Source organism: Taeniopygia guttata, chromosome 3, assembly GCF_048771995.1.
Source record: "Taeniopygia guttata chromosome 3, bTaeGut7.mat, whole genome shotgun sequence".
NCBI lineage: Eukaryota > Metazoa > Chordata > Aves > Passeriformes > Estrildidae > Taeniopygia > Taeniopygia guttata.
This window is the reverse complement of record NC_133027.1, coordinates 35,965,872-35,989,275: the sequence shown is the minus strand read 5'-3', so window position 1 is coordinate 35,989,275 and position 23,404 is coordinate 35,965,872. Positions and strand designations below refer to the sequence as shown.

General features: G+C 35.6%; 1 protein-coding gene across 8 annotated transcripts in view; it reads left to right on the top strand.

Annotated features, from left to right (window-relative positions):
• The window catches only part of CEP162 (centrosomal protein 162), a 44,419-nt gene that overhangs the window by 580 nt on the left and 20,435 nt on the right, over positions 1 to 23,404 (top strand). For 5 of the 8 annotated variants that reach the window (XM_030267540.4, XM_072926619.1, XM_030267538.4 and 2 more), the window contains 13 exons: positions 262 to 438; positions 1,271 to 1,376; positions 5,940 to 6,078; positions 14,829 to 14,981; positions 15,240 to 15,426; positions 16,369 to 16,418; positions 17,639 to 17,754; positions 18,702 to 18,732; positions 19,098 to 19,220; positions 19,923 to 20,117; positions 20,281 to 20,362; positions 21,210 to 21,474; positions 22,651 to 22,915. In XM_030267540.4, the coding sequence (XP_030123400.4) occupies positions 1,317 to 1,376; positions 5,940 to 6,078; positions 14,829 to 14,981; positions 15,240 to 15,426; positions 16,369 to 16,418; positions 17,639 to 17,754; positions 18,702 to 18,732; positions 19,098 to 19,220; positions 19,923 to 20,117; positions 20,281 to 20,362; positions 21,210 to 21,474; positions 22,651 to 22,915 (1,666 nt within the window). In that variant the 5' untranslated portion in view covers positions 262 to 438; positions 1,271 to 1,316. Of the gene's footprint in view, positions 1 to 261; positions 439 to 1,270; positions 1,377 to 5,939; positions 6,079 to 12,034; positions 12,154 to 14,828; positions 14,982 to 15,239; positions 15,427 to 16,368; positions 16,419 to 17,638; positions 17,755 to 18,701; positions 18,733 to 19,097; positions 19,221 to 19,922; positions 20,118 to 20,280; positions 20,363 to 21,209; positions 21,475 to 22,650; positions 22,916 to 23,404 lie in introns of those variants that run through there. The other 3 variants (XM_072926620.1, XM_030267543.4, XM_032747228.3) reach the window with 3 other exon arrangements.

Below are 23,404 nucleotides of genomic sequence, written 5' to 3'. Positions count from 1 at the left end.
GATGTAATTATAGGGTAGGCAGAAGAAAGCCGTCATTCTAAGGTAGGAAGAAGTAAGGATAATGTCAGGAGAATCACTTTGTTTTTCTGGCAAAGCTAGAATTAAATATTCCCCACTTGCTAAAGCAACACGCACCGTTAGTAAATTGCTAAAGCATCCTGTGTTTAACATCAAGTGTTCTTTGATGTGAAAGTATAAAAGGATACTGGATTATGTGTGCCCTGAGAGGTAATGTTCTTAATCTCCTTACCATGTTTTCAGAGATATTGTCCAAATGCTTACGTAAGGATATCGTGCTGAATCCAACGCCTGGGCAGTCTGCTATATAACTTCTTTTTTTGAACTGCCAAAGCCAAAGTGTCGGGTGGTCTATGGATGGATAAGGAGTGAAAGCAGGAAACAGTTGTCACAACTCGCCTGTCAAAATCAATTTACTAGGTAGGTAACAGTCCTGTGTACTGAGTGGGCTCCATGCCGGGAGAAGTTTTATTTAATGGTAAAAGCGCTTTTGCAAATGTTTAGCCCTTTTATGTTTACATCACACTTCTCAGGCGGGGAGATGCTAGTGCAGTTTAATGCTGCCGTACATATGCAGTTTTGAAGGCAGCCATATGTGTTGAGCAGTGTGATACACAAAAGCTTTTCAGCCTTTGGGTTGTTGGGCATATTTTGTACCTGAGGAGTTGATGCACACTTAGGGGAAGGAGAGGGGGGCAAGTGTCATTTGCTTTCAGCCTCAGGGCAGTTCAAACCAAATGCCATTCCCTAACCTTAAAAAGCTTTACATGTATTTATTTATTGTTTACTAAATCCAAAACACAGCAGAGATGATGAAACGAAGCTTACAATGCCAGATGTCCCCAGTGTTGCTGAAGAAACATAGAAAGGGATTAAACACCTTTCAAATGGAAATATTACTGCAGTAGATTCTCATTTGATTATTAACAGAATGTTTAATTGTGTTGCTAAGAAATTTAGTTTTTGAAGAAAACTGTAAAGATGCTGAAGTGAATCCTTTTATTTATCCCTCAAAGTTTAAATGCTGAAGCTGGTGTTTTGGAAATGAGTATTTTGCTTGTAAGGAATTTGGGTGATATAGGTACATTTGCACTGATTGTCTCAGTGCATAGTTGGTAAGGAATGGGAGAATGGTGTTTGTCATCTCTTAAGTTTTGGAGTGAGGTATTTTTTGCTTGTAGCTCTATTCAAGCAAATCATTAGGTTACATCAATTTCAGAATACATTTAATTAACTTCAATTTAAATTTTAGGTTTTTTAGACTCAGTTGTTTGGAAGGTAAAATCCAACTGCAAATTATGGCTCATCGATTTTCAAAGGAGGAATTAGATGAGCAGTTTGAAGAGTTTCTGAAAGAGGTATGTTTGAGAACAAGGTCACATGCCTGTTCTCTATTTTAAAATGGGGGAAATTAAGTATGGAAGAATATGAAATGTAAGATTCAGCTGTGCTTTTATCACATAATTAACATAGCTATCTCATCTATTGGTCTTTGCAATGTCTTAATTGCTAAGCTAAATTCATACTATTTTCTTGTATTGAAATCAAGAGAAGAGTTTTGTAATTAAATAAATATTTTGTCATTGCCTGGTTGTATCTTCAGAAAGAGCCCTTGGTTCTTGATTTTTGTTTCAGTTTTATTGTTGGTGCTCCTTAGTACCAGAAGCTTCAAATTGATTTATAATTGAAAATGAGGTAAAAAAATCTGCCTATATATACACACAAGTTACATTTTAAAAATTTATGTATTTTTCTGTTCAGTGCTTACTCTCACTGAATTATATATAAAAATTCTTGTGTAAAATGAAGCATCTTGTAATGACTAGAAAATTTGAATTAGATTCCTTTAATTCCTCATGGTGCTTCATGGTTTTCAGTACTAGCAAAATCATGCAAGTCTATGGGTTGTGACTTAAGCTAAGGATAATCAGACATGATCTGAATGCCCTGACTAGATGTGTTTTTTTCAATGCAAATTAGACCTGTAATTTCAGAACTTGCCCTCTGGTCTGTAAGAACACAGTATGGTAACCCTAAAACATAAATACTGTTACATAAGGCCTTTACTAGATTTTAATTCTGTATATAAGTTTAACTAATGATGGCAGAGAATATTTCTGGAGTCTCTGTTATATGTAATGTATGCTTGAATTTTTTTTTAAAGTAGAGTCTGTGTTACAATTTAATGACTTGTGAAAAGTAATGATGTAACTAAGTTAGCACTCTTGAACTTACTGAAATTATTAATGTGAGTAAAATTATAAAACTAGTCTTTGCATTTCCTTCAGAATTCTTTACTTACTGTTGTTACAAAGGGAGTTGCTCTGGGGAAGAGAAAGGAGTTTTATTCTTTTATTTGTTATGCACATCTGTCAAAACTCTGCATGTGATTGCTTCTACTATTTTATTCCTCATTTGACATGCTCGTCTTCCTCCTCAGCTATTGCTCATACAGAGAATGCTCATTAAAAAAAAAAATCCAAATAACTATTGAATTATTATAAGTGGCATTTGGAATATCCCAGAGAATGTAACTTTAACAATTCATATCTTAATTTTTTTATAATTTTAATCCAAAGTTATTTTCAAGCTGCTAATCCAGTTATTAAAAATATTCATTATGCTTTTTGCCAGCTAGGTACATACCCAAATAACAATTATGTTGTCTACTCTCTGTTATTTTTACATAGGCATCTTCTGCTATGTCCTTCTCTTTGCTCTTGTTTTTTATAAAAAGTGTTTGGCCTTTTAATATTAGAAAGATGAGAAACTGATGTGCTCCATTTCTTGAAATCTCTCTGTAGGTGATCTTTGTGTTGAGAGTGTCACAGCAGGTGGGGAGTAGTAAAATCTGCTTCTCAGTAGTTTGGGGAAGACTAAATGTTATTTAAGCAAATCTTTCAAAGAGGAAATGGAGCAGGATTTTTCCATTTTAAATAACTCTTGATGAATCTGTGGGATGAGGCTGTGTATGTATGTTTGTGATTAAAACATATGAAGTTAAAAGACTGTATATACAGCTGGATGATGCAGGTCTAATATGAGGATTAAACTAAGTCTTTTGGTATATACACTGAACTTTAAAAGCTATCAGTGGATTTTCTAGACTATTATCATTATACAGGAGGAAATACAAATGTGTAGTAACAATGACTGCCTGTAGGATAAATCCTTTAATGATTCCCTCTGCCTGGTTATGCTTTTTCCAAACCCCTTGCCAAGATAACCTGTTGTCACCCATAATCTTTCCTCCTGCACTCTTTGTGTTCCTGTGGTCCATCCACTCCTCACCATCAGTATCTTGTTGTGGTGTGCTTCCTCCTATTGTCAACTGGATTTCCACTAAGCATCATCTGTCATACTGGTTTAGCTCCAGGTTTTCAGTGTTTGCTGTGCCATTCTCTTGGGACATACAATGTGAGGAAGTCTTTCTAATGCACAGTGCATCAGTTAATTGAATTAATTGCCCTTTTTTTGATGACTCATAGCAATGTTGGGAAAAAGCTGTTGTCTGCTTCTAGTATTTTAAGTGGACCTTTGTTCTACTTGATATTCATAGATGCTTGAGAAGGAAGACTTTGAAAAGGAAAGGCTATGCCATCCTTATTAAAATATCTGTAGAATAGTATCTGGAAGAGAAACACCACACGTGTTAGAGAAACATTTTAGGTTTTTATTCAAAGATCAAATAGATTAACATATTATTGTGTAATAAAAGCACATTTTGGAGTAGACTTATTTAATTGAAAAATACTGGTTTCATGAATTAATTAGGACAACTGGTCACGAAAGTCTGAGTGGTTTAGATCAAGTTTTAAGTTCCCTCACATGCAAAGGAGGTGGTAAGCTGATGATGCGCCATGTACTTGCTCTAGTTCTTATCCTAGCCTCTTTAGGCTTTTATTTGAGATTAAACAACTGGTACTTTCTGTGTGTCTGTGTTCCTGAAAGGCTGAGAGGAGGAGAGGAAGGAAAAAACTGGTGCCACTTAGTGGTGCTGAGAGGTCATTGCGAGTCCGAAAAGTTGATTGATTGATTGATTGATTTACCATTTTTTCAAAGGAAGGAAAAAAAAAAAATCAAGGTTTTGCTGTTGAGACATGTTGGGGAAAATGTGCCAGTATTTTTGTGTCAGCATTTCTCTCCCAGCTGCTGTAGCTTTACTGTCTGCAGTTGACAAGATGGCTGGACATGGAAAGATTCCAGAATTTGAGCACAGCCTGTGGGAGTTGCAGGTTCTTCAGTTACAATCCACTAAGGAGCATGAGCATTCACTGAAGTTCTGCTTGCAGAGCGGAAGATACTGTGGGTTGAAAAAGAAACAGCAAGTGATAGCAGATCTTGCTTGCATGAAGCACCTGTCAGTGCTTCCAACTAGCAGAGGCAGTCTGATCTTTGGGGACAATAGCATTGGTACTTGTGTTGTGACTAGTGTCAGGAAATTGTTATTAGTAGGATATTTATTAGAAATCTGAAGCTGTTTTGTTCTGTGTCACAGAGCCAACTTAGAGAAATTGCAATACATCCTGTTGTCTAGTAGTTTCATAATTTATTAAAATTTTAGTGTTATAAAGTGCAAGACTCAGAGCACTTCTTTCTTTCTGAGATACATGACAGGCATTTAGTTTTCTCTAGTGAAACTGAAAGCTCTGAAGATGTTCTTGATCATAAATACTGATAAGAATATTTTATTATAATTTTTTTCTTAATTTATAATTTTATGTAATTGGCATTTGATTTTTGAATGTTCTTGTTAAGCCCAGAGAAGTTGAAGTTTTAGTCATATAGTAAAAGTAGGCTTTTATGACAGTGTTTTTAATGTAATAGAAGGCAGAGGCTTGTTTTAATAAAACATACCCTTGTGTTTTACATTTAAGTATCCACAGTCCTGTTGCCTCTAATATTGGGTTTATACTATCAGTTTTTCTTATTTCTGACTATTGCAAAAGTGAAGCTTTTGAAATTTTCCCATGTTATGCATTTCATATGTGAATTCTTTGTTTCTTACCATTTATGGATTTTACTAACTGTGCACCGTGTTCTCTAAGACACTTCAGGACAATTGGCTTTAACAGTTGTAGCTAAAAATGTATATAGAAGGTATTTGATGACACTTAACCCCAGTTTGCTGCACAATGAATGTGCAGAACATAAGGTTGCAGTGCAGTAGTTTAATGAGTATTTCTTTGTTCAGTGCATGGATATCTAATTGTGGCTCTAAGCCTGCTATAGGCCACAAAGAACTTTATTAAAGGAAAAGAGCAGAGGTTAGTTGTCTTTTCCTTCCTGTTACTTACCAGTAACTTAAATTAATGCAATGTCCATACTCAGATTTTTTTTTCCATTGATTTAGGCCATCAGTCAAAATCAGCATGGACAACTAACACATATGAAAGTGTAATACACAGTTGGGTAGGAATGGTTCTGTCATTTCTATTATATTCCATGAATACAAACTATGAAATTAATTTCTGAAATCTGATTTGCTGGTAACTAGAATGTTATTTGCTAGTGCACATTTATTTTTAGAATATTAATAATAATGTTCACATACAAAGCAAGGACAAGATAAAATTGTTTCTGCTGTAATTCATTATCATCAAGAATATAGTCGGAGTTTTGGTTCTTACATGTCTTAACCAATTGAAAAAGAGCTGATTATGCTGTTCATTTGAACATCCATTCTCTGAAGCAGTCAACTTTTAACGTATCCAAATTCTGGCAGTGGGATTATTAAAATATACAGTATTATGCCATAGGAATATAGTTATTGTTTCTTAATCAGTTTTGTTATGTATATACAAAAAAGGCGAATGGTGGGGAGTAATGAGAGGCATCTGGACTCAGAAGTCCAGAACTGAGTGACTGAAACAATGTAAAAATATAAAAGCTCTCTTTAATCTTGTATGCAATTGATTCAGTCTCTTTCAGATGATTCACTTGGAAATTCAAAGAAAAAGTCCAGCATTCTTGAGAATTTGGGACAGCCCAGGAGAAAAGAAAACAAGAAAAAGGATTCAGTGCCCTGGTGGTTATCTGAGGAAGACTCGGATGATGGTGGTAAATTTGAAGTTTTGCAATGTTTTGGCCACAGGGGGTCAGGCTAGTTCTTTCTCATACTGCATGTTAGGCCTGGTTTGAGATTAAGCTGATGCCGCTCAAGTGTTTTAGGTGTTACAGTGCAAGTTTGTAAAGCATAAAAGTCAAATAGGATTGTATTTTTAATGGTTCATATTCAAGCTGTATGCAAGCTATCTGCTAGGTTTCTTCTGTAGCTTTTGAATTAATAAACCTTGTAAAAAATAAGCACATTATAAATAATAAAATAGTTAGAAAATATAACTGAAGAACTTGCAGAAATATTGGTATATGTGTTTTGTAGCCAACCTGTTATTTATTCTGACTTTTTATAGCTTTCTGTTTTCAAAACTGTAGTGAAAAAAGACCAGTTTCTATAAACATATGCTAACTGCAACATCTGTAGTAAGTTGAAAAAGCACAAAGAAAGAAAAACTTTTCAACACCAGTTGAATTCAAGATGTATATCTTCAGTATTCTCAACATTTCCCTTGCCAATAACTGTGGCTCAAGGCAAAATGGGCTGTGATGACATGATTGCTGGTTCAGTATTGACACGGTCATATAGTTCTGGAAGAAAATATATAATTGTTTGCAAGCTTTCCACCTCTATTTTTTTATTGTCTTCTTGTTGGGTAGTAAAACCTGTAGTAATGAGTTAACACTGGATGTTTGCCTCTTCTTCTTGTAGTAATTGGTGGTTTCTTAATTTTCATGATTCATATTAATTGCAAGTGGACCTTAACAGAAAGTTACAAAAATCAGTTTTTTCATCTGACAGAGTTAAAATACTGCTGGCAGTCTCAAATTTTAAGACTAGCTGTCAGTGTTGTTTTAGTGAGGAGTCAAATCCCAGTCAGCAGTTGTGCCATTTAGGCTTAATCCTAAGAGGTGGTACCTGGACTTCTTGGTAACACCTATTGGTACCGCCACTTCTTGGTCTTGGCCTTTTAAGATGTTGATATAAAACTCAGATGGGTTTGAGAAAGTTCTTATCAGGGGTTATGAGATATGATGATTTCCTTACAGTTTTTCAAATAAAGTAAGTATGAAGTGTTCTTGCTGGACAATGTGAGGATTAATAGGTTACCATGACCTCATTTTTCTGCATACTATCAAAGAAAATTCTAATTACTTCAGAAGCTCAGCATGTTTCCATGGTTTTTCTGAGATGCTTGAGGCAATCCAACTTTGATACTTCTTATGGTAGAAAACACACTGGAATAGGTTCCTAAAGGGCAGGGTAATTACAAGTTTTAGAGAACAGTGCTTGTGTGGATTAAGTAAAATTCAAAACAGTCTCAAGAAGCAATGAGATTATATTGAGATGTTCCATCCAAACAATTTCCACCACTGTAATTTTTGAAAATAAAAATATCTTATCAGTTGTCCAGGTTAACTAGAGGTAAAGCTATTAGAACTGGAACAAACTTGATCTACAGATTACTGATGTGTGAAATATCTGGTAAGCTTTTCAAGGTCTTCCTTCAGAAAAGCTTCTCATTTAACAGAAAAACATTCAGAAGGTGAGCCTACCAGTTTTGCCCATATGGAATCAATTTACATGCAAAAGAAGCTAGTCTGTTCATATTAATGAACAGTTGATGTTCATGAATATGTTGATGAGGGGCTGGGTTTTGGGGTTTTTTTGGAAGGAGTTGAAAGTAATCTGTGTGTAATGCATTTCAACTCCAAGATCCAACATCTTGGCAGTTGGATTTAGCAAAGCCGAGACTATAGGAGTGAACGCCAAATGTGCCAGATGTGTGCACAGAATTCTTCCCTGAGCACCGTTTTTGCCAGGCAGATTATTAGTTTTATTTCACTTACTGCTCTGTCACCACTCTGTGTGGAATACCACACTCATGGAGCATATGCAATATGCCATATCTCACCTGCTACTTTAGTACTGCCAAGCAGAGGGGTTTTTAATTCCTCCTAAAGAGCCTTCCTCTTTCTGTCTTGGCAAGAATGTGGTAACTCCGTGGCATGAAGTGGATCTCCTGGTTGTGGTGTCCCATGAGGAAAGGGATATATTTGTCACACTGGACACTTGTAAATGGTAGCAGTTGCAAAATGTGTGCTATGATGAATGCCTTTCTGCAAGGTAGGGTCCAGTTGTAGGGCAGTTAACATAGAGTCAAAAGAGAGCCATTTGCGGAGACCACCTTGGCCACCTTTGGGATAAACTGAGTTTTCCTCTGCAGTTTTATGTGGCTATAATTTTACTTCATGTAGATGTATTTGTGGTGTTCTAAAATGACAGGTCGGGTGACTATAAGGAATTCAGGTGTGGATAGTCTTCCAAAACTGCTCATATTTTCCTCTGTTTGCCTTGTGTGCTTCCAAGTACTTTGTCAAATACCATTTTGCCATGTCTAATATTCTCAGGGTGTATGTTGTGTGGTGTGTGCTCAGACCTATTAAAAGTGGATGATGGCACAGCAATTTTGTGATGTAAGTTACTGCACTAAATGACTGAAAAGATAATGATTTAGACTCATAGTTCTCTGTAAGGTTATATGTAATCATCTCCTAAGTGGCAAAATAATTTCTTACGGGAGAAAACAATAACACTGCTGTGATGCTAACAACATGTAAATAAGATGAATTTAATTTCTGGAAAGTGTAATGTCAGCATGCTTCAAAAATTATTGGAAACCCTTGTGTGTCCTTCTAGGCTTGAAGCTTTATGTTTGTTGCAGATAGGACATAGTCAGTAGACTGTCAGCTAATAGAATTAGAATTTTTTAAGTTGTTTTATCATCATGAATCAAACTTATATAAATGCTTAAATCTTGCCTTCACCCACAGTGTGGCACTGCTATCATTACAAATGCATGCTCCGTATGTATAAGTTGATGTCTTTGGGTGTGACTGTTAAGAGATAATGTTATCTGAAGGAAGCCTGGATAATTAGCTTGTGTAATACACCAAGCTGATATATTGCTCGGTTTGAGGTTTTGATTTTAAATTATTTCACTATCTATATCATGCTTTCTTGAAAGATAAAAAGGAGAAGATTAAATATGTGCTCTATACTTACTTGTTGTCAGTTTTTCGTTTTTTTTCCCCAAGGCATCTTGTTACAGAAATGCCAGGAAATAGACAGAGAGTTATACTAATAGCCTGTTTAGCTGAGAAGTATAAAGTTCATTTTAAAATAACTCCATGAGTTATTCTAGGCACGTTTAAACTGTTTGTTCTTCAGCTTTAAACTGAAATGTGCAAATTATGATTCAAGACATTGTCTTCCATATTGGACAGGTTGGAGACCTAAGTGATGCCCTTTCTACTTGCTTTTGTAATTTAAATGATAAAAAGAAATTGGATACTAAGAATTCCTGTCCTGTCTTGCTTGCATGTCTGTTCCTGCTGTTTGTCTTTTCAAGATTTTCAAATAAAATTTGTTAAAGTGAGAAAAGAGAAGAAACTGACAGAAAACCATGCCGAAGTAGTGGAAAATACTGAACAAAAGAGTCCCCATCCAGATTTCCAGTCTGGTATTTGATTAAATATGTTTTGATACATTTATTCAGTATCAAATTTGTATTATTTGTGTGTTTCCTGTAGAAAATCCTTAGGAAACTGTCCATTTGACCAAGCTGCCACATATATCACTACATGTAGTGATGTAGTAGGACAGACAGTACTTAATGTCAGCCTGGGGAAAAGAGGAAATAACTTCAAAAATCAGAACAAAAAGCTCTCACCTGTATTAAGCATGTCTTTAGTAAATAGAAAGTATGTTACACTTCCTGCATTTCATACACAATAAATATTAATATTCATTGTTATACTTGTTTAATTTCAAAGATAGCAGTCAGATAAGCATTTTACTTATTTTCTGTTGATGTGGTTCTTTTCACTTTGCTGATGACTGTGCTGATTTGTTCATGCTGCCCAGGAATGGAAATAGCAGTTGGTATAAATTAAAAACCTTAATTGTTTAATCTGCAGGATTATTCCAGTCAGTGTAACTTTAGATTCAGCATTTTATGTGGGTCATTTTGTTATCTGAAAAGAAACTCCAGCAAATAAGTAGGAATTATAGGCATTGGTCCATTAAATACTTCTGTATAAAAGACAATAGCATTTAACTTTTCCTGATTTAAGCATGGCATTGGTGTTAAATTCAAGCAGATCAGTAGTGTTTTGGAGAGCCATGACACTGAAATATTTGGCACTTGGTCTTTGGATCGTGTTCATGATGTGGTTTGTAGACTATAGAATATCTCCTGTGTTAGTTTATTCTAGAGTCTATGTGCAGTCTAGAAAATGTATGTATATGTTTTCATAAGCCTCATTTGCATAGAATAGCTGTAAAGCATCTCAGCCTGGGAGATAAATACTAAAAATTATTTCTCAAATTAGGATTAATGCTTGAAATATGAGGAATAGGAGGACCTCTGTAGTTATTTCAAATTAAAGTATTAGGTGTTTTCATTATTTATAGTAGATGGTATGCTGAAAACACTTCTAGTTTCCCAGTAAGTGTGGGAGAATATAGATCTAGAGAAGCAGTGCCTTGCTTGTGAGCTTACACATCAGCTGAGGGAATAAAGGACCTATGCATTGTATCAGAATGGATTTAATGCCATTTCTCTCCTTGCTCTACTAGCTTCCTTTAGTTATCTTGGATGTTTGAGCTGTGTTAAGTTTTGGTCACATATCCCTATACTCCTGTTCTAAATAGCAAAAGTATTAAACTTGATGTCCTAGTCTACTCACTTTTGTGTCAAGGTGAACTCAAAAGACCCATAACTAAGAGTTTTATCAGAATTATTCAGTTTTGAAGCCTCTTCCACCGTGACAATTTTGAGATGGCAAAGTCTAACACAGACCATCTGGCTAACCTAAGGTATATGAAGGCTGTAGTGTAGCTGTTATATAAGAGTCCAGAGAAGGCCACTAAAGTGGTTAGAGGGGTGGAGGATGTTTTATATGAGGAAAGGCTGAGAGAATTTGGTTTGTTAAGCCCAGGAAAGAGAAGACTTCAGGGTGACCTAACTGTGCCCTTGCAGTACATGAAAGGACCCTGCAAGAAAGATGGATAGAGCCTATTGACAAGAGCATGAAGTGACAGGACAACGGGGATGGTATCACACTAAAAGAGAGTAGCTTTAAATTAGGTATTAGAAGGAAGTTCTTTGCTGTGAAGGTGATGAGGCACTGAATGGGTTGCTCAGAGAAGCTGTGGATGTCCCATCCCTGGAAGTGTTCGAGGCCAGATTGGATGGGTCTCTGCGCAATCTGGTCTAGTGAAAGGTGTCCCTGCCCATGGCAGGGACATTGGAACTAGATGATCTTTAAGGTCCTTTCCAACCCAAACCATTCTATGATTCTTTGATCATGAGAGCAGTTTTCAGCATGGAGGCTGTTATCAAAAACTTAATTCTGGTAACATGAATGGAAGACATTAGTTCTATTTGCTGCTGAGCAAGTCCCCACAAGGGTTTGAGCAAACAAATGCAGTTCTTATGTCTGACAGTGATAAAGACAGTAGTAATTTATATTTATGTACCTATGTTTTCCCACTTTTCTTTGAACTAGTCTACATGCTTTCTTTCAAACCTCATACTAAAAACCTTTTACTGTTGCAGTAGTTTTACTAGTTTTCTTTGTTTTCAGGTCATTTATTGAGCTCCTACAACAGTGTAATTGAATACAAAGTATACATGGATCAATAATCTTTTTTAAAAATAAGGATGGAGAAAAATAGTTCTATTTCCAGAAGTTATAAGTATTAACTTTAGTTTTTACTTACAGATAGAAAATTAGAGGTAATTCAGTGTACAAGAAACTGAACTGTATTACTTTTTCAGAAGTGTCACTTTGAAGTCTCACGTCTCATTCTTCTCTTTATTCCCTGTCCACTATGCATTAAAATTTATAATGTTTATGTACACTTAGAAGTAGTTCCCTCTAAATCTTCCAGTGCATCTTGCAGCAAGGCTTTGTCTAAATCCAAAATGTTGGAAAAATTTCATAAGGACAAGAAAGATTCATACAAAGAAGAAGGAGCCCTCACTTCTGACAGTCCAGACAATTCTGAGGGTAACAAATTTACTGTATTTTATATGGTATTAAAAAGGAAAAATGACTCAACTCTGACAGTCTTGGTCAGATTAGGAAAAAAAGAAGTTACTTTTTGAAGTAGATGTTTGTCATTATCAGTTTGAGTCCTTTGTATTTATGTTTTTAAATGTTTCTCTGCAAGTATGGTACTTAAAAATATTCTTCAAAGTGAAACTCAGGTTCTTATTTTAATTATTTCAAGTAGCTGTACTTTAAAAAATAATACCATATATAATTAGCCTTACAAAATGTTGCTTAGAAACATACAGATAGCAAAACCTTTGGCATTCAAAATAACTACCCAAGATGCTTCTAAGAGAAGTAAGAAGTAACCACTCCACAAGAACAAATGGCTCTTGCTAGCTTCACTGGTATCTGTGGGACTGTTCAAACAGCCAAAAACACAATGAAGAGACTGTTAAATCCATGTGCGTTGATATTTTATCCAAGTTTGATAGGTTTCTCAGAGTTCAGACTGTGTAGGGTGAGAGAAAACAAATATTCACTAGCAGTGAGGAGGGGGTGTGGGTGTTGGGAGTGGCTAAGTTGCAAAGTTTAATGGCTGCAGAAAAAACATTTGATTTTCAGATTATTAAGGAAGGTGATTTTTTAAAAAACCTCTGATTTGACTCAAACCTTGACTAGCAAAATACTTTAAAATTACTAGATAGCTTACATAAACCCATGATACCTTCAAGATTAATGTACATCTGCTGAGAAATTTCACTGGATATGAGATGATTTAAATTAAAAAAAAAAAACACAGGAAAATGTTTTCCTTAAGCTTTTGTTCCATTACACATTCTAATTGTTTTTTTTTACTGTTGTATAATCCCTTTGCCGTTCTTGCAAATCACTACATAGGAGGTCAGTTGCAGTTAGCATTTGATTCTGCTAATATATTCTCATTCAAAAACAGGGTGTTGGAGGTCTGGTGAGGTTATGGCTAATCTAAAGCTCTGTAAAATACTTGTGACCCAGCTGCAAACAGACTCCTATTTGCTGTCTTGATAACTAGAATAGAGTGCCATCTGAATAAAGTACTTTAAATTACTTCATTTGGCTACCCGAGAAATGGGCTATTTGTAGTTTTTTTACTTCTGTTAAGCACTTTGAGCTTTCCGTTTTCTACTTTTCAGTGTAGCAATATGTAGTTATTTAGGCATTGACTTTTTATATGTGTGGAGCTTGACCTTTAGACAATGACTCTGACATTTGTTGCATTCAAGGCGAGTCAGTCAGAGCTCTATATTGAGGACAGAGCTGAGATTAGATACAGGAATGTGGATTTCCAAGATGTGGAGTCTTATGCACTTAGCCTCCCAATAAGACATGCAAGGGGACTGTCATTACAATCAAGAAAATAAACCTATTCTACTTTTTAAAAAGAAGGCTCTTACAATCAGAATGAATGTGCTGAGGGCTTTTCCCTAGGGAGGGAAAAGGTGTTGAGACTCCTACTTTCCCACTTTCCCTCACCCTGAATAATTTTCAGTTCCGAAGGGAAAGGATTCTCCATTGTCATGATATAGGCAAGTATGGCATTTTTAAATGGGACTTGTATGGGCCCATGTAGAGAACAGAGCAAGATCCCAGAGCTGAAGCACTTGGTCAGCACATGGAACATTGATTTAGTGTTATTAATATATGGATCTCCTCCAGGCTCCTGCAGCAGGAAATGAGCTGTTGTCAGTGTCTTCACCCCTTCTGGTATGTTCAGCACAAGGACACAGCTACATCTCAACATCTTGTGGACAGGCAGGATGAAAAATTCTGGGTGTTACCAACTTACGATTCATGTTGGAAAAAACAGACTTAGTTTCTGTTCCCTTCTGTGAGAACTGTTGAATAATTTCATGTGTCATTTGATAAAATGCATAAGCAGCTTTTCTCCTATCCCTTCTCCAATGAGAACTTACTCAGAATCTAAGTATAAACGTGTGTGCTTTGCCGGCAGGCAGAAGGGAGTTTTTGATCTAGCACTGTCCTGCGATATCTGGCTTTTAGTCTTCCATAAGGAAGTAGATATGGCAGTGTTCTGCCTGAGAACCAGCAAAGAGTTGTTAAGGTGATAGTGAACCCTCACAACAGTGAAATCGCAATTAGGAGAGAGCAACTACAAGTTGTAGTTACATAAATGTATAGAATGGCAGAACTGGGTGTTCATTAATGACTTTAGATACTTTGATTACTATTTTTTACCTTATAGCCTTTAAGCAACAAATGAAATGTAGCTGCTAAACCAATGGCTTAGCAAGTTTAAAAATCTGCAGTGATCTGAGGTAGCAAATCAAATAAAATTAACTGGGTTTTAAGAAAGAAATGTCAATTTCTGTATCGGGTCTGTACGTGAAATTGTCTTTCATGAGTAATATGATGGTAACTCATTTTTTGCATTTCACTCGTGCTGAACTTTAGGTATGTGTGCAAATACGAAGGACAGGAAGATAATGTTTATAATAGCTTAATTAATTAAACAAGATTTACATATAGAATCAGTGGAAATTAGGTGAATGCAACTCGTGAGTCTGCATATCTTTGCAATTGCAATGCAAGATTAAAACTTGTAGTTCTGGAAGGAGACTAGAAGACTTGATGTGTCATACAAGTAGCTTTTTAGATGGTAGTCAAGAATTTTGCAACTTTTTTCCTAGGAATGCTTGAAGCCAATGGAAACTTTGTCAAGATGCGGAACACTTCACAGCCTGTGGGAGAAAGTAATGAAAATATGGATGTGGAAAAGATGCAGCTTCAGAAAAGTAGTGGAGATGCTGTCTCTCTGAGTAGAGACAGTCTGGAAACAAATGGTGAGAACTGAGAGCACAACCATTTCATCAAATTAACTACATCCAAATAAGTTACTATTAGAAACCTTTTACCTTAATTCATTTCAAGATGGGATTCTTCAATTTGTCAGCTGTGAACTAAAGTCTCCTAGTACTAGTTTGTGATGATTTGATACCATTAGTACATTATGAGTCTGTCTGTGGTTGTTGTTAACTATTATGCCTGTTCTGTGTGTACATACAGCACAGACACAGTTTATTCTCTTTTTTGAAATTTAGATTCAGTTTTAGCTTCCGGGCCTAATCAAAGTATTGTAGGAGTTGGATTGGATACCTTGGAAGAACAAGAAGAAAAAGAGATCTTCTTTGCCAAGCTTGAACGAGAAGCTTCTTCTACTATTGATTATTCAAGATTAAATAAAGAGCTGGATTCCAATGATTCTGTCATACTAGCACCATTTGAACGGTAATTTAGAGGGAAGAAAAGTTGTGGACGATATTAGTGGGTGCATGTGGATTGGATATGGCCACTGAGATTTTGTTGGATGATATTCTGTATATAATTTCAATCAGGTTTTTTTTTTGTTTATTGTGGTTTAGGTTTTTTTCTTCTAGACAAGGACAGAAATGAGCTCAATAATAAAAGTGAGAGAATGACTTAGTGATGAGTGGATGTAGCTCCACAGTCTTGTGCATAACTCAGTAGTAACAACTCAACATTCATAATTGTAAGGAATAACTGAATGAAGAGGTAACAACTGATAATAAGAAGGAAATAGATCAGGAAAGATTCTGTGTCACTTTAAACATGATATTACAAATTAATCTAGGGGAAACATACTTAATCTTCATAGACTAGGGCAACTCTATTTATAATCAGTTACATGAAAGTAAGTCCAAACATTCTGAGAGAAATGGATGAAGGAAGTTCAGGCTGCTGTTGCTGAAAATACTGAGTTCAGAGGCAACGTCTGATGCCAAAACAGTTGGAGAGGCAGAATTCTGGAGAGCTTTAGATAAGGACAAAATTCTGTTTTATGGGAAAAGGAGAAAGAAAGGAGAGGTGGGTAGTTTTTAAATTTATTTTGTTAATCCAGAATGACAGGGTCAGAACAGGAGACAAACCTTGATGATAAAAATATTTTTTGAAAAGTTAATGTAGATGTTGAAAAGAATGCGGAAAGGGAGTGCTTGTAAGAATTAGATTGAGAATTTTAGCTGGGAAATACTTTATTTTAATAAATGCTGACACTTTAAACTTTTCTTACCTTTGATTTGATTTGTTGGACAAGGTACAATTTTTTCTTTTATTATAAATTGTAAGAAGTATCAGAGTGTAAAGTTCCAAGAAAAAAGTATATTTATTTGCTATCCAAAAAGATAGTAGAATTTTCATTTTCTTTCTCAGAAATGAAAATGCTGAAAAAGAAGAAGAACCTGCACATGAAGAGAAATCTGGTAATACAGTATATTATTTTACCTGTAGTTCTTACATCAGTCTTTTAGGCTGTTGTTGCATTATGAATGTGCAGCTGTTATTCATACAGAGGGGTTAATGGGATTACTTTTGCTTCTGTGCTTTTTCTTAAGTGGATTTTTAATCTTAATCTTTTAATTGTGAACCAAAAGACAAAAAAAGGGGAAAAAAGTAGTAAAAATCCAACATCAGACATAAATAAAAAAAACCTCTCATGTTTAAATTTTAGTTACTCCGGTGTCTTAACTGTCATCTGTATTTTTGTGCCATCTTCTCATACCTGAATTTAATCTCTGTAATCTGCAGTACTACTCTTAATCTGATTTCCTCACAAATTTTCCATGCTACATTTCTTGCTTATTTGTCTTTCACTTGTGATACCTCTTTATTTTATGCTTCATTGCTATCATATGAACATTGTGTGTATTCATGTAAATTAATGCATTGTATTTTCAAATTTATATATTCAGCTGAACTTTTGAGAGGTCCTGTTTTCAGGATTGAATTTCCCAAGCATAAAGAGGATGTATTTGTAAACCGTAAACACATAAACAACACATGATGAACTAGTGTTTTGCAAGGGTTCTAGGTTTAAGTGTTAAAGATAATGCAGACACTGGAGCCTGTAACCATAGGAGCTGAGTGGGAGAGATATAGCAAAAGAGAACTGAAACTTGTGAAAGTGTCTAGGTAACTGAAGGAAAAGCGATTGGCTTGTAAAATTGTAAAGTTCATTCTCTGACACACTTGGGTTTAAATAGTGCTTACTCTTGAGAGTGGCTTTTGACCCATCAAAGCAGGTCATAAGAAGCCAGTTACAGATTCTGAGCCTCAGAAGTGCTGGAGTTGTAAAAGTGAATGTACAGAGTACTTAATCTACAGGGTTGGAATTGCATCATTTCACCCCTAAGTGAGAGAGAGTAGTTGAATAAAAGGGGTCAGTTCAAATACACCTTGAGGAGACAAAGCATATCTGACCACAAGGCAAGCTTCCTTTGAATTTAAAGATATTATGTGTGACTTGCACTGTAGTTTTAGTACCCCACTCGATTTTGGAAACTTTCTGTTGCATTTGTAAAAGGAGTATCATTAGCAGTAGCTGTTCTTAGATGAGGCATTGGGGAAAAGGAAATAGCTGTCCCTTACTGCTTTATCTTCCTTGAGTATTCATTCTATTTGACATTTATTTTTACTTTTTTAGGTAGCTACAGTGAAGATTTTGAAGAAGAAACAGATACTAATCCCGCCCTTAAAACTGAGGGAGATCAGGTGAATCAAAGCATTGTGTCAGGAGGTGATTTAAGTCCTCAAGAACAGGTATAGCTTGCTAAATGTTTCTATTACTTGCAGGAATTTTAAAAGCTCTGCAATATGTAACTAAATATATTAAACCTTTATATGATACATACTGTGTGAAATAGCATAGTGGCTTTCAGACTATATCTTTCTATTAAGGATATGTACTTTTTTGTAATAAATCATAGAAGGGGTTAAGTTCTTCACAGGGTTTCCTGCTTACTCCTCCTTTAGTTAAAAAATGAGGATGGAAGTGCACAAATTATGAGCTCAGATGGAAACTCAGCCTCAGAATGGGTAGTGCTTAATCTCGCAACGCTTTTGAGGTGCAAGTGACACAGACTACTGGAAGTAATTCTGTAAAAAGAAGCCTTTTGTACAGAGGACCCAAAAGTCTTCACTGTATGAGCTGTGAGGGCATTGCTGTCCCCTGGCTTGGTCAGGTCTTTTCACGTGTAGCACGTGGTTGGAGCATTGGATGCATCCCTGGAGTACACACTAAGATTTGGGTTTTTTTCAAAATAAGTCTATAGAGCATCATGTATTCTTCTTCACTAGGTAAACTTATTTGGTTTTTCATTTTTTTAAAATAAATTTTTTAGAGTGGTATTTCTAATAAATGTTTAAAAAGTTAGAATAGAGCTGTAAATAATGTTCTTACTGCTACTTAACTTTAGTTTCTCAATTTGCAATAAAAGAAAACCAGGAAGGTGCAAAAATGCTCCTCTGCATTGATTTCTAACCACTTGATAAAAGTTTATAGAGTACGTGATGTTGAGAACTTCATGGCATTCTAAGGAGGGTTTTAGAAAAGTGCATATTACTGGAGAATTAATAACTCCTTAGTTCTTAATTCTAAAAACTGTTTTTAGGTATTGGACCAACTTCTAAAGTTTGTCCATTTTTTTTCCCCTGATATTCAAAAAGTAATTGTTTGGGTTTTTTGTTTTGTTTTTTGTTTTTGTTAGGAAGAAGCAAACACTGGCATGCTGGCTAAAGGTAAAATATAAACTTTGATTAGTGGAAGAAGATTAAATGTTGCGTTTTGAAAGTTGCTTACTTGATTTTTACTATTTTGATATTTTTCAACTTGTGTTAACTGAAAATACGTTGAATTGAAATAGTTAAAAATAATCTACATATTAACACTTCAAGGTGATCATTAATGTAATTTTATATTTATTATACCCATGCAGAACTCAGATTTGTAATCGGAGTTCATTGGTTTTCCACTAATGGCAATAAATTAATCTACATAGTATTTTTTGTATGCCTAAGACATCAAGCTCTGGTATATGTCTAATTCCAGTGTGGCAAAATATAAATAAGAGGATTTGTGTTTTCTTTAACATTTATCTTCTTAGTTGTATTCCTTGATTCACAAGATTCGACTGTAGAGCTTCAGAAGGCCATTGAAACATCAGATGTAGCTCCAGGCAAACATGATCAGCCTGAAGAAGTCAGTGCAGTTGAAATGAATGAAGCAGGTAAGGGGTGCTTTAAAAAAAGAAGAAAAATTAAAAAACCCACCACACAACAAAACTCAAACCCTAAAATCTTCATTTATTAAAATAGGTGACTCCAGAGTCTTCACTTGTTCTTAGATTATTGGGGAACATAAAGCCCTTGGCTTTTGCCAACAAATTTTGAAAGCAGGAGGAAATATTTCAGCACATAATGATGTTTATGCTAAACACTTGGTATTGAAAAGTAGCTTTTGATGCTGCAATTTCATATTTAAATACCATCACCTCTGGTTATTTCTTTTGCAGCATTGAACAGAATTATTAAATACATTCTCTTATCAAACTTCACACAAAAGTACAGGCCACTCATATCCAGATTATTGGTGTGATGGCACCTGTTAAAATAGTCGTGTAACATAAGCTGTTAATTTTAGTACTGTTAAAATACTGAGGTGGGGGAGAATAGGGGAGAGGAATGCAAACTGTAGTTGAGACAGTTTAGTAGGCACTAATTAACTTGGCAACTGTTTCTTTTTATAGGAAGAACGAGATTTTAAATGATTTTTTAAATATAAGTGATGTCACTACTTTCGTCACATAACCAAATTAGTAGCTGAACCAACCTCATAGACCAAATTAGTAACTGAAACACAGGCTCCAGTGGGATGTTTCCTAAAACAGAAAATCCAGTAGAGTCTCCTACAAGCCTCCTTCTTTTCTCAGGTACTTCCAATGGCCAAACCACTGATGACATGGAAGTGCTATACCAGGCATATCATCACATTGATCAGTCTTTGGGCGACACTGATGAGCAGAAACCTGAGCAGAATTCTGCAGTGGCAGCCTCAGAAGGCTTAGGGCAAAGCATTCCACAAAATAATGACATCTATGCAAAAAACATGTCAACTGTTGATTCAGGTAAATTGCTCAAAGGAAGGCATGTATTGTACAAGCTTGTAAAACAAGTGAACTAGTAATATCTATAATAGTCCGTTTGTGAAACATTTTTTAATGTCCTTGTAACAAATATTTTTTCTAGGTGGTTTTTTAACTTATTTTGTATTTATTTCTCATTATTTAGATTTACCTACTGTGGAAGAATTGATGAAAACAATTAAAGGACATATGTGTAATACCAGAAATTTTGATGTGGACCCTGAACGGTATTTATTTCAAGATGCATTTTAAGAATTATAGTTACTTAAAGTTGCTAACAATTTGTGAAAAATAGCTTACTAAATAATTTATCTATCTCTTTCTCTAATTAAATACTGAAGTTTTGTTGCATCATGCACTGGCATTATGGCATTTGCAGTGAACTGTAAAATTAATTATACAGTGTTAATAAGTTTAGACCAGGGATTCCCATTCTTACTTCGGGTAATAAGAAGCAATGTTTGTCAAATCATTTGAAGAAGTGTTCATAATTCTCACAGCTAGGATCTCTGCTCTCCCAGTGTTCTGCTCTTTCCCCTTCCCCATACAAGGATTTCAGCCCACGTCCTATCCTAGCTCTCCAAACTCCATAATCATAAATTCAAATCCTCTTAAGATCAAATCCCACTGTTGTGATTCTTACTAACCTATGCTCCATGCTTCCCCTTACTTGCTGCAACTGTTCTCTCTAAAGCAGACAGCACAGGCCTTGCAACTGTCAGAAATACAGCTTAGCAGATGAGTTCGGGGAGTTTATCATGTAGCTGCACTCAGTAGAAATACTGCTCATTTTTAATTAGTGTTAATTGCAGGCTTACAGGTGTTTATCTTGTAGCCAATTTTGCTACCTCCACAAAAACAGTTGCTGCTGGGAAGTGGCTCTTTTTACACAGCATGGAAGTGAATCTGTATGACTAAATCTGCAAGATGGGTCTTAAAAGAGGCTTGGTAGCTCTTTGAAATTCAGACAGTTTTTACAGCTGATACCTAAGGAAAAAATGCTGTAATTTTTCCAGAGTGATAGAAAAGCAAAGGGCAAAAGTCTTATTATATATGGCTTCTTTTTTCTTGTAGTCCTGTGAAACTGGTAGGCAGCACAGAAAATGACCTCATTAGCCACTTACCTTTTGAAGACCCACAGAGTAATACATCTTGGGAGAAAAACTTCGTTGAAAAGTTTAACAGAGAAGAAAGCATCTTTCTACAGACAAACGTGAATGACAGTAACTTTCAGAGGATGACTGAGAAAGAAATTCAGACCAATGAAGTACAGCCTGATAGACTAAGAGAAAAAATAGGACAAGACTCTCTGCTTTCACAAGGAAGCAGAACTAAAAAAGTAAGTATTATCAACCAGATTTTTGTTATACGGAAGTAAATTTTTAAAGGTATGTATTTTTAGACTGCCTGTCACTTGATTATACTCTGATTTTAAGAAATTGAGAGACTGTTGTTCTTTTTCTTGAAATTCTCATGTTGCTGTGGCTACTGTTAGAGGTCATCAAATTCAGTGTATACTGGGACTAGTGGGATACTTCTTGTCCCAGCCCAACATGTGGAAGGCTGCTGTAATGCTATGTCTTCAGCTCAAGATAGTGATGTCTCTGAGCACGTGAGCATTGGAGGGACACGTGTAAATGCACAACAGGCTTGGAACAGGGAACATTTGTACACAGAGAGCAGTTAGAAATGCAATTCAGTAAGAATATAAGAGGGACTGCAATGGTCAGTGTCCAGTTGAGTCAGACAAGTGTGCTGACCAGCAACCTGGTCATGTCACCAGCTTTTTAAATCTGTTTTTTTCCTCTGTTTCCCAGACTTGTTTCTGTGCCTATATTTTTTTCTTTCCCTAGAGATCCTGTGAACTTTGCACATTCTTACAATCATCTCAGACATCCCAGAACATGAAATTTATGTAATCCCAAATCTTATCTCTGCATCCCCAAATTATTTTCTCCTTGCATCCTCTAAATTAGCTTCACATTCCTTTAGGCAATCATCTTTTGTGTGTGCAAGGCATTGTAGGGATAGAGGTTTGGCTGGTTTATCCTGGTGGACTGCCCATCAGGGTAAACAGGCTAAACTTTTTCATTTGTTGGTCTTAGGAGTTGTGTGCTTTGTTTTTGATGATCAAGTTTAGCAGAGTTCCTCTGCCTGCCACTATTCCTTTTTTCAAGGCTGGGTTTCTGTATTCACTGTGTTTGTTAGCCTATAGTCATGACCTACCTTATTTGGCAAGCAAAAGACCCTGTAATGTACAGTACAATTAAAATAAAAGTACAATTTCCCAGATCAATTAGAGCCAGTACAAAATATTTGCCATGTGTAGTTCTGAAGCAGTACAATTCTGCAACATTACCTACTACTGATTTGTTTTAAAACAATGCTTGCCATCATCCTGAGTCTTATAGTTGTGTAATTTTGATAACTGGCTCTATGTTTTTGCCTGGTGAATGCTACCCTCAGTTTACAGCAGGGCCTAAAACTTGTTTTAAATCAATGTGTTCTGTCACAGGCTCTTCGGTCTTGTTCCTTGAAGAATGAAAGATCAGAATCAATGTCAACCAAATCAATGTTATATAAGAATATTAGACCAGCACCTGTACATAAAAAGAAACCTTCACACGGTCCTCATGGATTGGTTAGAAGTTCTGGCTATGGGAGGCCAAGTTTACTTTCAAAGCAGTCTTTTCCAGTCAGTGAAAAGAAAACACCAAAAGAAACTTTCAAAAAGACCTGTACGAAAGCTATAAGTTCTGCAGATAGAGCAAAATCTAAAGGTAATTCTAAGTTTTGAGAATTTTAATTCTGAGTTTAAGAGCCAGAGAGGTTTGCTTTTTATGCTTCACATGAAAAAAAAAAAACCCAAATGTTGTAGAGAAATCTAAACTCAGATGCAGTTAAGTACTGATTTTTTTTTTCTGTATTAGCATGAAATGGCTGCAAGAGAGACTTTTATATTAATCTTTTTAGTCTTGCTTCATTTCCACTCACATTTACCACCGCTATATTTGAGACGTATCTATTGTTCACCAGTAGGACCAAAAGAGTAAAATAAGCTGGTGTTCAAAAATTGATATCTACAAGTTGACATTTTTCATTACAGTAAATGCAGAAATTTGCTGACTCACTAACTTGTGTGTTTGAGGCTGAATTCCTGTTCTCAGCTTCTTCTTTTGATCTTTGCTTTCCTAGAGTACAAAAGAAGTACTAAAAAGGAAGTAATATTTTCTGTTCATGTCTCTTGGAAACACTATGGAAAGGAGAAT